This window comes from Phoenix dactylifera, chromosome 3 (genome assembly GCF_051530095.1).
Source record: "Phoenix dactylifera cultivar Ajwa chromosome 3, Ajwa_hap1_PhDact_Kaust_v1.1, whole genome shotgun sequence".
NCBI classification, from domain to species: Eukaryota; Viridiplantae; Streptophyta; class Magnoliopsida; order Arecales; family Arecaceae; genus Phoenix; species Phoenix dactylifera.
In genome coordinates this window covers 52,980,852-52,998,073 of record NC_143192.1, presented here as the reverse complement: position 1 = coordinate 52,998,073, position 17,222 = coordinate 52,980,852, and the positions used below count along the sequence as shown (strand labels likewise).

The following is a 17,222-nucleotide window of genomic DNA, read 5'->3' as shown; positions in this document are numbered from 1 at the left end:
TTCTCCAAGGCAGGTCTATGCGCTAAACTTTAAGCCTAAGCCCTGCAACAGATTGGCATCAATTCCAACTAGAAAAATTTCCTTTGCACCTCACCAATCCGCGACTACCACAGGGAACTGATGCTGCGAGTGGGGAGTAGAATGGTGTTGTGAAGCAACACTAGTTCCCACTAATGGACTCTTTCTATTACTCTAGATGTTAATGCCATTGATGCTTCTCGTGTAATCTTCTTACTTCTTGTGAATCTTCTGATTAAAGCTAAGAGAAGGAAAAATTAGACATAACTAATTTTTGTTGGTGATTTTGGAAAACTTTATCTTAGCTAGCATTACCTCATGTTTATTCCTTATTACTATTCATGGAAACAATATTAGAAATACGAAAATTTAGATTTTATTATAGTTTATCTTCTAGAAGTGTAATGTTTAGAAAACTATACATAAAAAATAATAGAAAATTCTGATCACTCATGTTTGCCTTTTGCAACAAATAAAGCAAGCCGTATATAACACAATGCAATATATGCAAAATGAGCCATGTTTCATGATAACTTTGTCAAAATTCGTATATCAGTAGAGTAAGAAAAATGTTTGCGTAAATGCTGTCGATGTGAAGTGGAAGGAGTGTGAATGATTGCGAACCTGGGAACAATTAAAGCTCTTTCAATTGCACGAAGTCAGCATCGGCGGACATATCCTTGCAGAGAATTGCAAGTGGAGATTGGTCGATCATGTATTATTAAAAAAAAAAGGAAACCCTACATTAAAATCCCTCGAAAGTGTTAATTTTTTAAAATTTTCTTGCGTAGCCTTGATTATTTTAACCGATGAGAACTAATCTTTGCTGTAGTGGAGATGGAACATTTGATTCTGTTCTCTTTTTAACTTTAATTCCTGCTTAGCTCTAACAAGTTGAATTAAATAACTTTTTTCAATGCTTTGCTCATTATCTACTGTCTCCTTCTGCTATTTTTTTCCCAATTTAACCTGGTAGTAGCAGCCTTATAGTGCTCATCTGCAACAATTTCAAATTTCGGAGAATTTTGATAGCTTTTAGGCCCATGAATTCTATCGAGGCCAAAAAATGGCCAACTAATTTCGTGATTGCTAGAGAGAGCATGCCAAGTGATCATCCTATATATGAGTGACACCAGAATAAAGTACTAATCAAACTACTAAGTGCAGGCCAGGATGGTCTGAACTCATTGTGTCATGCAAGCTACCGGTTAGCATCTGTACTCAAATACTGTAGCTTATGATAGATTAATCATGAAAGCATCCACGAGGGTTTAGATGGCAACCTAATTGGATACCATCCGAAGGAGAAATTATTAGATAGATAAGAGCCCTTAGCTCAGTAGTAGACCATGGGCTGGTTTACCGTTTAGTTAGTAGATTTGATTCAACTAATAATTTTTTCATCTAAAAATTTTTATTTATATTATTGTCTGGACCGTGTGCACAATTATTAATGATTGCTAATTCTTATGAATTCCGTTCATCAATTGCGTATCTCAATGCACCATTTTATAGATTAGGGGTCGTGATTGGCAGCATGCACGTGCTTCGCGTCGTGCCATCCCCGCGAATAAATAAATGGCAAGTGGCCGTAGAATCTCGGGCAGAAACTGGACCGCACTACACCTGGTTTCGGGGTCCTTCTTTTCCAACCTTATTCGTACCCAGATCGTGACACGTTTCGCAAAGTGACGTCCCAGATCCGACAATTTCCCTGGCATCTCCTCCTCATTAAGGCCGTTATATACCGAAGCCCCGGGCCGAGATCACTCGACGAGCCCCAGGAACAGGAGAGGGACGGAGAGAGCGCAAAGCCATCGAGCGATGACTTCTAACCCGAGGGTGTACTTCGACATAACGATCGGTGGGGCCCCGGCGGGGCGGATCGTGATGGAGCTGTTCGCCGACGTGACGCCGAAGACGGCGGAGAACTTCCGGGCGCTGTGCACGGGGGAGAAGGGGCTCGGGCTGTCGCGGAAGCTGCTCCACTACAAGGGATCGACCTTCCACCGGGTGATCCCGGGGTTCATGTGCCAGGGAGGCGACTTCACCGCCGGGAACGGGACCGGCGGGGAGTCCATCTACGGTGCCAAGTTCGCCGACGAGAACTTCGTGAACAGGCACAAGGGGCCCGGGTTTGTGTCGATGGCCAACGCGGGACCCAACACCAATGGCTCCCAGTTCTTCATCTGCACCGCCGGGGCACCCTGGCTCGACGGCAGGCACGTCGTCTTCGGCCAAGTCGTCGAGGGGATGGACGTCGTCACAGCCATCGAGAAGGTGGGCTCCCGGGGGGGCAGGACATCCAAGACCGTCACCATCGCCGACTGCGGCGAGCTCTTTGAGGGCAAACGTTCGTCGGTGGCAGTGCCTGTACCTCTCTTTCTTCGTTAATTCTATATCTGATAACGGAATGGTGTGTCTGAATCCTCTTTCCGATCACATGGTTGGAGGGGTTTATTCTGATCTTATGTCTATCATGCTTTTTCTTGGTTTTTGGTTGAATCCATGTATGCTCTGGTTCTAGAGCTGCATTTATCTTCAAGATATCTATTCTGTGGTGGTGAAAGAAAATAGTAAAATCGGATTTTACATGTAAGGTAATTGGCATTTTTTCCCTTGTGGTTGACTTGTGAGTGGTCTTCGGCGAATGGGTATTAGGTATGTAGTACGTGAGATTAGTTTTAGTTCCACTGGAAAAGAAAATTCTCGGGTTCGGGTACCGTCGACTGCTGAAATTTTAACAAGAATCACGTAAAGCGGGTACTACAAAACATGATAAGGAGCGGAACTCCTATTTTACTATTTTTTTGTTAATATTGATCCTAAAAAGAAAACCTAAAAAGTTAAATAAGATGGGACTCCTTTTACTCACAGATCCATCAATCCCATATTCAAGAATAATAAAAAAAATTTACATGCGCTAAGAGAGATCACCCATAATTCTTGTCAAGCCTCTTCATCTATGTTTTTTCTCATCAAGCCATTTATCCTATTCATAAGATCTTCCTTCGCCTCTCGAGTCTCTTTCTTCACCTCCAAATCTATTTCTTTTTTAGAATCTTTGCGCTCAAAAGTTTATGAAATCTAAGGAACGATATGTAGATAATTTTTTATCTTTGACAAAGCTAGAAAAACCATGTACTAGTATAGATAAATGTCATATTCTAAAAAATATATATCAATTTATTTAGAGATGTAATAGGCTTGCTAGATGACTAATTTACTTAATGTGTGTTATCCTGCTATATTGTGTGTACTAGTAAAAAGCATGTTCTAGAAGCTGTTTATCGATTTACCTGGAGGTGTGTATCAAATAAGATTGTAGTATGTATCAAAAAGTCAACGAGTGTGCATCACCGACCATTTAATGTGTACCAATAAACATGATATTCTGACAACTGTATATTAATTTGCTTAGAGTTGTATATTAAGTGGTTAGATGACTAATTTGCTAAGTATGTATCATCTGATTTTATACTATATATTACTAAGCACCATATCTATGAACTATGTATGAATTTACCTAGATATATGTATTAGCTTGCTACATAACTAATTTGTTTGGTTTGTATTACTTAGTCATATAGTACATACCGATAAAAATATGCTTTCGAAATGAGAAAGAAAGAAGATGGCATGCATTTCTTACTTTTTTTGAGTTTTTTTTTAAATTATGGGACTAAAAACTTCATTATTAGGAGTATGACTTTTGGTTTTTTTTAGATGGGCATTAAAAGAAATGTAGCAAAATAAGAAGCCCGTTCTATACTTTTTTATTTGTTACCCGCCCTATATGATTTTTGTTCCTGAAATTTGATGGATGCTCGAGACTATGATATGCCTTACTGTCATATCACTATTGTTAGCAACCTCGAGCGTGTGTAGGGATGCCAACAAATTGGGTAGACTATTATCTGTACTTGCTTTAGGGTAGAACAAAACGAATTGAGTCTCAGAGTAGGATAGGGCAATTATTAAATAGAGAAAATTGGATAAATCTTTTCTAATAAAGTTACAAAAAGTATTTTCTTTAATCTCGAAGAGAGAATTTGTGAAGCGACATATATATATATATATATATACATACATACATATACACACATATATATACTTGAATCAGGTTTGAAGCAAATTTTACCTTTAACCATACCTACCTCGAATCTATTGCGGGTCAGATAAAATCCAACTCATTTAGGTCGGGTCGGCTCAAGTATCCGATGAGACGGAGCAAGTTACTATCTCTACACTTATGCTCCATACTTTATATATATATTAAGGTGCAAACGTACTTGGCTAGAAAATGAGCCAAAAGGTTGTTTTAATTTTTTTTAATAATACATATATTTTAATGATAAATCTCACTTAGAGGCATTTGGTTTGATTTTTGTGGCCTCCGCGACAAAACATTGCTCTGGAATTCTTTCACGACAGCCACATGCAGGATAATCAGGGCAAACTACTCTTTCTTTTCGGCAGACTATTCTTTTTTTTAAAGGACATACAATGGTTGTTTTTTTTGTCGTTTTCATATGTTTTAAAAGGGGGAGAGAATATGGGACCACACCCATGATTTGCCCCTTATACACCTTTGGAAAGAAACTCCTACGGCAAAGAGTTGAGAGAACCGGAACCTATTCTCCCACCACCAACTTAGGTAGGAGGGAGAGTCACGCATCCATCTGTTGTATTAATATTATGCACCAGCATGATGACAGAATTTTTATTTTTGCATAACTTTTTGATACATTCAAGAGCCTTTATATGGCCATAGCAAGCCATGAATAGCTGGTAATGAAACTATCTGGGCTCGCATGTGGAAATGGTTGTATAGAGATTGATGCAAAGCAAGTGACTCTTGATTATTTACAGAAGATGGATCGAATCAAGTTACAAGATGGTTCAGGTCATCGGGACCAACATGTGCGAACTTCATAAATACAAAAAAACAAGTTTATTAAACTTGCCTTTCAGTATTTTAGGGTAGATTTTATTTCAATAGATTTAGAGAGTCCAATTTTGACCATGATAGAACTGGAAAATATATAGTTAAGTTGTAGATGTAATTTTGTAAGAGCTTTTTCTATCTCAGGTTATTTTCCTAATTTTTTGAAATTAACGTCATATTTTGTAGGATTGGTTGTATCATCGATTATAATGATATTGAAATTTATTCTCTTTGAATTTTTTGCTTTTTCTTTTTTTGAAAAGATGGTCCTTCTTCTCTATTCCTTAGGCAACAACCATGTTTGGATACGAAACCGAAGAGTTGAAATGATGATCCAATTAGAAATAAAGAAGATTTTCTTTAACCATCAATTTGAATCTCTTAAAAGGAAATTTAAAAAATGAAAAAATTGATGAGAGTAGAGTTTTAAGTTTTATTTTTTTTCATTGATGATCATAAACTAAAACACAATTATATTTATAAAAGTGAGATCTACTCTTTCATAATTTAGATTAGATTTCTCCTCTAATTTTAATAAGATTTACTTTTTTAAAATAGATATGACTAGTAGAAATAAATACGAAAAAACTAAAATATCTACTCAACTCCTGTATCAACTTTTTCTTCTTGAAAGATATGCCCAGTTAAAATCTTTCTTAAAAGAAAATTTTTGATTTGATCGATCTACTTTGAGGTCTAAATTATGGATTTAGACCTAATTCTTAATGACACGTCTCCCCTTACAAAGCAACACACATGTCATAGATCTTAAAAAGTTAGCCACTTTTTTTTTTAAAAAAAAATATTTCAATCAGACATCATATGACCAACTTATGACTTTTAAATATTTGGTACGTGATTTGCCTTCTAGATATGATCTTGTTCCTGAATCCTATATAGCACTATTCGCAATAACCAAGGTGATCTACATTAAGTTGTCATCCGTCTAGCTCAATACCCCGAACCTTTAAAATTAATGGATATCGAAATGACTATACCGACTAAAAAAGCTCGCTCCCTTGATGTCCTCTCCCCTCTCTTCTAGTTTACATAAAGTAAATAAGTTTATACCTTCAAGAAGCTTTTACTACTTACAAATTCCAATTTTAAAATGCTAGTTTTAATCATGCTTACATCTAACAAACAGCATAATGAAATCATTTATATATAGCAACTGCAAGAAGCATGAGGTGAAATTTTTCAATTTAATTTGGAAAAGCTATCTTGTTTCTTACTATATTCTTTATAACTCACGAATATTTTTTATAACTACCTAAATCTACGTACCAAGAACTTTTTATTTTACAGAACCTAAAAGAAAAACCTTAAACTATGGGGTACCTTTAATGTACTAAGAGGTAATGCAACATGATTGATTTTGACTTTACTCTCAATGTAAATATTTCATGTGCTATTTCCACGCATGCAACAGATCTGTCATGTAACTATGATGAAGTCAATACTTCTATTCATAAATGGGTTCATGCTTTAGAAGTCAAGCATTTTGCTGCATATGGATAAAAATGGGATTTGCTTCATATGCAATATTGGTGGCAAATCCAATGTACTCCCTTGTCACGTATCTTGATTTTTTCCCCCTCTATATGTAGAGTTATTTTGAAGTACCTTTGGACAAGGAGTGTGATATATATGAGATCATTAAAGATGAAAATAACTAATACTAGAACAAACGAGTCTATCAAAGTGTCTCAAGGTGGTGGTGGTTAATTGATTTAACATTTCGTGTGAATGCATGTATATATGGTGTTCCTTGCAACTAAATTGTTCTTGTGCCAATCTCCTTCATGTGCATGCAATGATTAAATGTGAAAAAAAAAATTGGATGAAAGATTTCAATGAATAGTAGCTACCAATTGTCTCCTTTTTTTTGTCTTTTTTTTTTTTTGCTTTAATTTTATCACCGACTAGGCCAATTTCCTGTTGTTAAATATTACCTCGTGAATTAAGCAATCGACCGACCACATGAAAATTGAACAAGAAAAAGAGGTAAATTCATAATTTTCTATACTTGTTAGTATATTTTGCTAAACATTTCGTTTCCAAGGGTAGGAATGGACCCAAGGTTTATTTTAGGCTGATTAGTTGGGCTCATGCCTAAATTGTTAACCCTGTATAAATTTCAAGTTTGGCCTGCATTACGACTTTCAGACAATATTCGAACTTGAATGAGGCTTTTTAGTCTTTATAATTAAGAAGATCAATTAGTTGATGTCTAATCTTGTAGACAAGTGAAAAGCCGTAGTTTCTTTTCTTCTTTGTTTTCTCATCTCTCTCTTTCTCATGAAAATTTTAATTAATGACTAGAACTCTCAAAACATGGAATTGGATCTGTTGTTTGGTAAAGCATGTCGTGCTCTACCTTCAGTTTCGCCGAGGCTGAGGAAAGTCCATCTCTTTCGAGTCTTTATCAATACATGAATCTTACTTATGGGCATGAACATCTGCGAAGCCCAATTGAAATGGTGTATATGATTTTTAGATAACTCCTTGTTCCTCTCCTTCTCACTTGCCTTAGGGTATATTTCGAATAGAAACATCGTTGTAGTAGTAATCAAGCCTTAAAATACTAAATAATAATGCAGCATGGATAAAAATGCTATGCGACTCCAGGCAATAGATCCAAAAGGAATAGCTCCAACAAAGCTCCGCCGTTTCAACAATCTGAAATTTCTAAAATATATCAGCAATAATCAAACTTAGGCTTCCTCCAACAGAGCAAAGGTCCGACTGGTGGGCTCGAGCACTTTTCTTTTTTGATACATCGGCTCCTCACACTGAACGTATATGAGTACAATTAAAAAAAATTAGAAGATAGAAGCAGATTAAGCGAGAAAGGAACATTCACCTGGTTCACCTAAACGAATTCTCCGGAGTGATGCGCCGCATAGGAGGCCACTCAATCTGTAGCTGAGTTAGCCTTCCGGTATACATGCGTTGAAGAAGCCGCAGTCCACTGCTATCCGCCGTATATCAAGGAGCATGGACTGCCCATCTGATTCTGAAAGTTGCCTGTAGATTCCCTCTATCACCGAAACCGAGTCGTCCTCCACGTGAATGTGCTCTGCCTCATAAAGAAAAAATCCTTCCATGCTGTCCGCAGCTGCGCACCAATGATGAAGGTATTAAAGATTTATCATTTATCAACTGCCAGCCGCTACAAACCTGGAGTTAATTTGGTCTTGTTCGGGGGCCAACGAAACCTAGCTAGATGGGAATAATTAGAGTTCTTATCGGGGAAGGACTCGCCCTGTCTGGAACCAACGGTCCGATATCCACCTTGCTTATGGTAGACGCATTATATCTAGATACGCTAAATTGTAATCCGAAGTCGCTGACGGTAGGAGACCACGGTTTTGGTAAAAAATCGAATCTGGTCCCCGAGGGAACAGTATACCACGCGGTTTCCAGCCCACTTCTTTTAGGATTCTCCGTGGCCCTTTCGCGATAACCCCACACATTTATACCGACCGCAACCCCTATCGCCGCCCACCGAGCGAGCGACAGCGAGCGATAGCGTGCGAAAGAGAGAGCGGCGATGGCAGCGGCTTCGGCATGGGCGAAACCTGGCGCTTGGGCCTTGGACGCGGAGGAGAACGAGGCTGAACTCCAGAAAAAAGACGAGGGCTACGACTTCTCCGATTCCACCTCCTACCCCCAGCAGGAGCCCTCCGCCGACTTTCCCTCTCTCGCCGCCTCCGCTGCCGCCTCCAAGACCTCCAAGAAGAAGAAGTCCCAGAAGTCTCAGCGCCTTTCCCTCGCCGAGTTCACCACCGGCAACGCAGTCACCCACGGCGCCGGCCGCTTCCAGTCGTCCTCCTCCTCCAAGGGGCTCACCCCCGACGAGCACCTCGTCCTTCCCACCGGCCCTCGCGAGCGCACCGCCGAGGAGCTCGAGCGCTCCTCACGCGGCTTCGGCTACTCTTCCTACGGTGGCGGCTCGGGCGGCCGCGGGCGGATCTCCGGCGAGGAATCCTCTTCCCGCTGGGGATCCTCTAGGGTTTCGGACGAGCCGAGGAGGGGCGGCTATGGGGGGCCTGGTGCTGGATCTAATATGGATCTGGGTCCCTCTCGTGCCGACGAGATAGATGATTGGGGCGCCGGGAAGAAATCGGTGGTGCCGGAGAGGAGGGAGAGGGGAGGGGGTTTCTTCGATTCCCAGTCCCGGGCCGATGAATCGGATAGCTGGATCTCCAACAAGAGCGCGGCACCGCCTTCCGATGCACGGAGGATGAACGTCGGCGCTTTTGATGGTCCTAGAGAGAGGAGGGGTGGATTTGAGATGTTCAATAGGGAGGGATCGAACGGTGGGCCGGATTCGGATACATGGGGGAAGAGGAGGGAGGATGGGACCAGTAGCGGGAGGCCGAGGCTCCTGTTGCAGCCCCGGACGTTGCCGCTGGCCAACGGGAGCAACGGGGAATTAAGTCGTCGAGAGCAACCAATGGGGTCTATGGAGAAGAGCAAGGGATCGAATCCTTTTGGAGAGGCCCGACCACGGGAGAAGGTGCTGGCAGAGAAGGGGCAGGATTGGAAGAAGACTGATGAGAAGCTGGAGGCTAGGTCTATGGACAAGAGCAAGGGATCGAATCCCTTTGGAGAGGCCCGACCACGGGAGGAGGTGCTGGCAGAGAAGGGGCAGGATTGGAAGAAGATTGATGAGAAGCTGGAGGCTATGAAGATCCGGGAAGCACCACCTGAAAGGTCATCATCTGGGAAGAGGAGCTTTGAGATAGGGAACGAAACTGGAAGCTTGTTGGAGGATCGCACAGAAAGGTTTTGGAGGAAAGCGGACACAACTGATGCTGCTACTCCTCCAAGGTTTGGTCTTTTATTTTAGCTTTCCCCATCAATTTTTTCCAGCAATATGAGTTATGCTTATCTAATAGAATGTTCCCCTATATTTGCAATGTTTTTATTGAATTGACCTGCTATTGCTAATCCTTGTTCGAACTATTGATATGCTAGAGGAGATTTTTTCCCCATTATTATTTGATTTTGTATATAATTATGGGATTGGAGCAAGTAGCTAAATCCAGGGGACTGAACTTGACGTCCTTCTAAGTTTAGGTGCTATTGCTGTTATTCCTTTCTGCGAGAACTTTCCTCCCTTCAAAGTGGTTTTTCATGCTTTGTATTCTATTAACCCAGTTATATTAGTATCCATATCTCTGGACCTTCTGTGTTCTTATTATTAAGTGCCAGTGTACATATTCATCACCTTAGATTGTCAACATCTTTACCTCCATGTCTGTATTATTTCCACAAGGTGTTTCCAGAGGAAAATGGGTTTCTGTCAACTAAGTGACTGACAATAACTGTACAACGTTTTCGTATCTATATCTTGCATTGGGGTCAATTATCAGAGCATCATCATGATGGTTATCACCTTTAACACTGCCATTAAACTAGTGTAGACAAATAGCTGGTTGGGAGCTTGAAATCTATTCTAATTTCTAAGTCTGGGTTCTATTTGAACAGCGGGTCCTTGTAATAAGCTTATATTAATGAATATCTTGGAGACATACACTTGCAATAACACACGCACATACACATATATACATACATGCGCATGTATGCATACATTGCATCCATATATAAACAGGTTTAATATAGTCCAGATCTATGTGATATCTACGTAAATCTGTATTTGTATGGTATATATGAGATATATGCATATATGTATGTATCTAGGCATTTGTTTAATAGGGTAAACACATGGCTCTTCCATCAAGTTTAAGTTTTCTCTGGATTTTTTAAAAGGATACATTGTATTTAGGTTTGTTTCATTTTTGGACTTTGTCATTTATTGAAGATCAACTTGTCATGAGCAAATGAATAAGGTCAAAAGTCATAGAAATTAATGCAATGCATGGATGATATCCTCGTCTGGCTAGCGTTCAAAATTAAGTTCATAGTGGTATAGAATGGGGATAGATGAAAATTTTGATTTTTTTCCTGTATCCAGATTTTATAATGATAATAATTGTAGCTTTCAAGGATTGTAGCTTGTGATCAAAACTATCCATTTTGGCCAGATTATCTATGATTTTGGGTGCCTCAGTGTGAAGATCCTTTTATGTATTTGATGTACCAAATGAACTTGTTGAGTAAATTACCATGGGCTAGATGTGCTCAAGCGAGTGAGTCGTCTTCTTTTCCTTTTCTTCTTGCCATCCCGAAGATGGAGCATTAGTGAAATAATATCTTATTCTTTTTTTATTCTCTCTTTTAATTTTGAGTCTTGAAGAATTGCCTCTAGATTGTGGATTTGATCCATGTGGACTTTTTTGAAAAAATACGGAAACAATTTCTTGTTTTTGCTGCTGCTGCCGCCGCCATCCCTAATATGTAGCATTACCGAAATAGTATCTTATTCTATTTTATCCAATTTTTTCTCTCTTTTTCACTTTAATGCTTGAATAATTGCCCATGGATTGTGGATTTAACTCCATGTCGACTTCTTTTGCTTCCTTTTCCTCCTCCTCCTCCTCCCCTTCTTCTTCTTGGATCCATATTTGAGATGTTATGCTTACAGTGGTGCAGTGTCTAGCAAGTAGAGATGCCAGATTTGTTTCAAAGGGTCTGTAAAGAAGAGGGTAAGATGTAAGGTGCAAGCTTTTATCGAAGAAACTTATAGGAAATAATATGGAAATGTTTGCACCATTGCCGAGGCTAGTGATTAGTAGGATTAATCACAGAATGAGGATTCACAATCTGATGCCAAACCATTAGGAAAAGGTTTGGATTGTTTGTTGGTTTGATTATGGTTGTTTTGGTGAAGAATCCATTGTGTACACATCCAAAGTCCAGGCAGCTATTGGTTTAACCAATTGGTCAATGACCGTTTTCATCACTTGGCTATTCATAAAGCTCTGCTGGCACTACTAACTTGATGTCTCCACTTGTTCTATAGCTTGTATATTCACTAATAAATCTGCACTTGATGAGCCAATTTACAAAAAGCCACATATGTTCTTACATTGCTAAAATTTACTAGTTGATAAAACCATCGTGCATTTAAACAAAAATCCCAGCATGGTTGCAGCATGTTTAAAATTTGCCATGATTGCTGTAATTCTAATTTTCTCCAATTGATATTCTATGTCTGCCATTTCTGTTAGATATAATGATTGACTGCATTTAAATAGCTTTTTTTACGATCAACTTGCATGTTTTGTTGGTGGTATCTCTTGCTAGATTTTTATGTGGAATGAGAGTGATGTCTGATAATTATACTTGGGAGGTATCCATGTTGGGTGTTAAGGGGAAAGGAGAGTTGAAGTGGTGCTAGCAATGAGAGGAAAGTCTTTGGTGGATAGGGTACTCTAATATGAGAGTTGGATTGCAAGTAGAGTTAGCTTGTTTTTGAGGAGAGCGGCAGTAACATTAATGATGATGGGGGTGTTATGGGGCATATGATTATATTCTCTGTAGGTCTTTTTCGTTTCTGTCTTGTTAATTAATTTTTTCTGCATGGATATTTGTTTGGCTTTAAGATTTATCAGGTGGCTTTGAAGTCAATAATAAGTTTTATGGTTGATGAAGTGTTTATTTGGTGGACCAAAAAGTATTAGATGCACAACTTTTTGCTTGTGCTGTGCCACTAGCAAAAAGATAAAAAGATGTTAGAGATATAAGTCAGATTTCCACTGTCACTTAAGTGGTAGTAATTATTATTATAATTTGGACCACTTTGGGGCACAGTGCACAAGGAATCCTATTCATGTAAGAGTGAGAGTGCAAAGGAAATTGCGTAGATAGCTTACACAGCTATGTGTAACCCACTTGTCATGGTAGCTAGAGGAGGATATTGATACTTCATCACCTGTATTAATGATTATTCTATTTTTGAATACATCCATGTCATGCATCACAAATTTGATTCTTTTGAGGAATTCATAGAATTCAGAGTTGATATCAAATAGAGTTCAGGAAACACATAAACCATGAGATTCTCTCAAGTGAGTTCTTAAACTATTTAAGATACAATGGAATTATTCTTTAAAGGAATGCATCAGGATGCCCATAGCAAAACAAGGTTGCTTCAAGGAGCAGGTCCTTAATGGACATGGATAGATCCACGATAAGTCGTGGTAAGCTCCCTTCAATTATTGAGGGTTATGCTATAGAAACTGTGATGTAGATATTGAATATTCTTCCATTGAAGTTAGCTAAGCTAACTCTTCTTGACTTGTGGACCTATTACACTTCATTCTAGAAGTCTAAGATGCTGAACGATCATATGTACCACATGCTTTTGACTGGGATTATCTTATAACCATGGTTTACTAAATGTAACCTCAGCCCTGATGTTGAAAAGAGAAAGCCATCTTTTATTGGCATGAAATGTTCAATATCCATGTTCCTGTAATGAAAATGGTTGCTCAAAGATGCACACACTGTCTATGATTGTGGCTCGAGGGCTTTGGCTTTGTTTTTATTTGGGTTGAATGTAGATTTTTTGTACAGTTGTTGGGCGTTAGCACTGAATGTGTAGTGTATGGTGCTGTATTGGTACTTGCCATGCATGGGCATTGAAAATGTCGCTGAAAACAATGAAGATAACATGTCATGATTTGCTAGGAAAATGTGGCAATCTCAGATAATTTTCTAATGGAAAACAAAACCTATTCTGCCTGTTATACTATGATTTTTGCCCAGGTAACTTGAGTCTAGCATTCTAAGTTGTACTAAAAACATGTTTTCATTGTTGGCAGACATGCCTTCAAATGTATGCAGTAACGCTGGTGCAAGAAGTCTAATGCGTGAAGTAATATAAATCAACATTATTAGATCAAACAAGCATTGAGCAGCTCAAATTTCGATGTAAAAACTATATGATATCACATAATTTCTTAGAGGTACCGAGATATGCTTGAAACAAGTAATCTACATGCATTGATGATACGGTCAGTGAATAAACAAGGATCATCAAGATGAGCACAAAAAGTTGTTAGCTATTAGCTAATATTGCAGGATATTTAATGCAATACAAGCAGACATTATTGGTAAACAGTTTATAGATCCCTTATCATGCTAATTTTATACTAGCATGATATGCAATGTTTGATACGATATAATGAGAATTTGATACTTTGATCCTTGTCTTGACTGATCGAACCTAATCTTGCACACTTGGGTTTGTTGGAATTTTCATAGTTTGTCAACATGGAAACCTATATCTTTACAATTTATGCCTCAAAATAAGGCTAAATTAATCTGAAACTGATCATAGGGATGACGGGGGTGCAATGCTCTGTAAGAGATGCTTCAATGAGTGCTCTTAATATTGCTGGGGGTAAATGGGCCTCACAAGCTGTAAGAGTGGTGATGGATTTTGTTGAAGGGTTGGATATTTTGATTCCAAGCATTGTGCACAACTGTGTTTTTCTCAAGGCATTTTGTCCGGTGATCTTTTTCTTGAGGAATATTCTGTTCAGTTAATATCTTACTGATAGAAAACATTTATGAATAATAAGTATATGTATAACTACAGCCCGAAGAGGTCTATGTATAACTCAATCAAGAAACAACCAAATTTGACCGCACTTGAAACAACCTAGTCTTTACAGGTGGACCAATCATGCAAAATGTGGGCATTGTTCTTGCGCCATTAGATTGTAATAACATTGGGGCTGATCCAGCAGCTGCGAAACATCCAGAAGATTTGGGTTACAAGATTAATGCAGCGGATGCTTCTACTGTAGTGTAGGTCTGGTAACTGAGGTTAGCAGCATCTTTGGAATGTCTTAGATCCCCCAAACAGACTTATTTTGGTCAAGTTGTCATGGCCTAAAAGGTTTAAACAAGATCTGGGACATGAATCTCTCTCTCTCTCTCTCATTTTTGTTTCTCCTTTTTCTGGTTTCTTTGATGATAAAACAAGGGAAGTTTGGTTGAGTCAATGGTTCCTGTTACACCTTAATCTATTTTTTGTCATGAAAAGGATGAAAAGCTATTGCAGAAAATGAACGAGATAATTTTCTTTTCCCTTGTTACCATCTTCCTGGTCCTTTATTTCTAGGTTGTTCAGATTCAACCCAAGATTCGGACTGTAGCCCAAGTCATGAGTATGATCATGGATTAAGTGTTGGATGGCATGGCATGGAATGATAGACCATGCTAGTGCTGTACTGACATGCTGTACTGGCACAATAGAGACCTTTTTTATTTGGTATATCTTCTATGAGTGTGTTATTATCCTGATGCGACTTCTACATTAATACAAGCTCTTTAGATAAATTTTTCTATTAGATTTTTTGTAGTATTCTATGTAATGGTTTATTAGATGTCTGGGTTGTTTAAAGATGTTTAATGGAAGAAGTTGGCTTGGGAACATCCAATCATTAAATGCATTTATCTTTGCTGCGTCTATATTTCTCAGTTGATGCCATACCATTGCAGTTTTGTTCAAGGATGATTTTTATTAAATGTTACCTCAAATACATTTTTATGAATATGTGTTTAGTTTAACAATTTAAAATGGTTTAATAAACATGATACATTAAGGAATCTCTTGTTTCAAATTTATGTTGACAAATTGTTGTTTATTGTGTCATAGCTTGATGGTTTAGAACTTTATTTGTTCTATAAAATTTATTTTTGTGCCCAGTCAACTAGTTTCATAAATTTACCAATGAAAAGAGCCACTTGCTTGCTAACCAGCCTTCTAGTTTTCATCAGGCTCGTCACAAGGAATCAACACTAATTATCTGAGCATTCGTGTTCAGTTGACAAACTTGCCGTAAAAGATTAAATGGATGTTTCTGTCTTATTATGGTGTCAAACTCTTTGCATCGAGCATGTCTACTACTTGAATAGCATTGCATTTTGAAGTGCCCCCTCCCCCACCCCCCCCACCCCCAACCCAACCCAAACAAAAGAAAACTACCTTTGATGATTTTTTTATTTTAATATTTTTCTTGATGAGGCCCCTAGGAAATTTTGAGCTATGGGATGAAAATAAGCCCTCTCCGAACACTCTGACTCTCCTATTTACTTTTCTTCTTGTTGATATTTGTTGTTACAAGTCAGATTGCTGCTCAGCTCCTTAGCTCCATGGCAGTTTTTCTTTAAATTATTTAATTTTTTTGTTCTAAGTTTTCTTGTGCTAGTTATATCGACTCTAATTTTGTGAGTTGCATTGCCATTTGTTCTCTCTCTCTTTTAAACAACATTGCAAAGCAGGAGTTTTGAATAAGGCACTTAGCAAGAAGTTTGTTAATAGCCCTTAACCATAGTGAATCATATCCAGAACATTCATATATGAAATTAGCGTATCATATGTTTGCCTATGCATAATTCTAGCGGTATTTCTGCTTATCGGTGCCTATATTCATTTCATTATTTTCATTTTTTATTCATTTTACTTCTCTTTGTCGCTCCATAATGCTGTCATATCGCTATTCTTCATGTGGGAACACTGTTCAGTTACCGAATATTTCTACAATTTTCAATTACAGGGCAGAGAAAGTTGAAGAAGGACTACCTGAGAACTGATTTCCCAGAACTAAGATGATGGGGCATCCTACTGGTGCAGTTTCTAGTATTTGCTAAACTTTATATTGTGGTAACCCTCAAAAGACTGAGGCAGTTTTGGTAGGTGTTTTGGTAATTATATATTAGGCTGTGTGGGCTATGGAGGGTGAGAATGTCATTTGGATTCCTCCCTTCCTCTTTTTCCTCTATATCTTGCTTAGATTATTTGAAATTTAGTATTTGGTTGTTTTTTAGGTGTTCTAAAAATTGTTTGAAATAAGCTATGCTGACAATATGGATTCTGTTTTTTTTTTTTATATATTTGTTTTTGTAGATGACTTTATTGCTTTTTCTTGAAGAGAATTTCCTGCTACTAAAGTCTGCTTTGGCTGGCGTTCTCGTTTTGAATAGGCTTTTGTTGAACAGGTTTTGGTTTTAATTAATGATTGCTTGTGCTAAATTAATTCGATTAGCCTAAAATTTTGTTGTATACAACATTGGGGCAAGTTGAGGAAATCTGCCGGTGTTCCATTTGGCTGCACTTTGTATTACTTTTCTGAATTCTACTAAGATTCCTTTGTGAGAAAAATTCTGGTAAGATTTGATAGAAAACTGGAATAAAACATGATAATACTTGTCAAAGGAGAGTGCAGCCGATAAATCCTTGAACTGTTCCATTTTTCCTCCCAGGGTTGTGATGGTGAGTGTGCTTAATTTCTTATTTTAAGCCTTGTGATTTTCCTCTTTGGTGTGTAAT

At 38.3% G+C, this 17,222-nt stretch overlaps 2 protein-coding genes across 2 annotated transcripts; both read left to right on the top strand.

Annotated features, from left to right (window-relative positions):
* Nucleotides 1-1,772: 1,772 nt before the first annotated feature.
* Nucleotides 1,773-2,617, top strand: LOC103706143 (peptidyl-prolyl cis-trans isomerase). The gene has a single exon (XM_008790157.6). The coding sequence runs from the start codon at nt 1,843-1,845 to the stop codon at nt 2,410-2,412; it is 570 nt and encodes a 189-aa protein (XP_008788379.4). The 5' UTR covers nt 1,773-1,842; the 3' UTR covers nt 2,413-2,617.
* A 5,795-nt stretch (nt 2,618-8,412) lies between these two features.
* On the top strand, nt 8,413-16,843 carry LOC103706144 (eukaryotic translation initiation factor 4B3). The gene is made up of 2 exons (XM_008790158.6): nt 8,413-9,805; nt 16,450-16,843. The coding sequence occupies exons 1-2, from the start codon at nt 8,523-8,525 to the stop codon at nt 16,484-16,486; spliced, it is 1,320 nt and encodes a 439-aa protein (XP_008788380.4). The 5' UTR covers nt 8,413-8,522; the 3' UTR covers nt 16,487-16,843.
* The last annotated feature ends 379 nt before the right edge of the window (nt 16,844-17,222 follow it).

Coding starts and splice junctions, on each gene's coding strand:
- LOC103706143 (XM_008790157.6), top strand. CDS start 1,843: ATGACTTCTAACCCGAGGGTGTACTTCGACATAACGATCGGTGGGGCC.
- LOC103706144 (XM_008790158.6), top strand. CDS start 8,523: ATGGCAGCGGCTTCGGCATGGGCGAAACCTGGCGCTTGGGCCTTGGAC. Junction 9,806..16,449: donor GATGCTGCTACTCCTCCAAG/GTTTGGTCTTTT, acceptor TTTCAATTACAG/GGCAGAGAAAGTTGAAGAAG.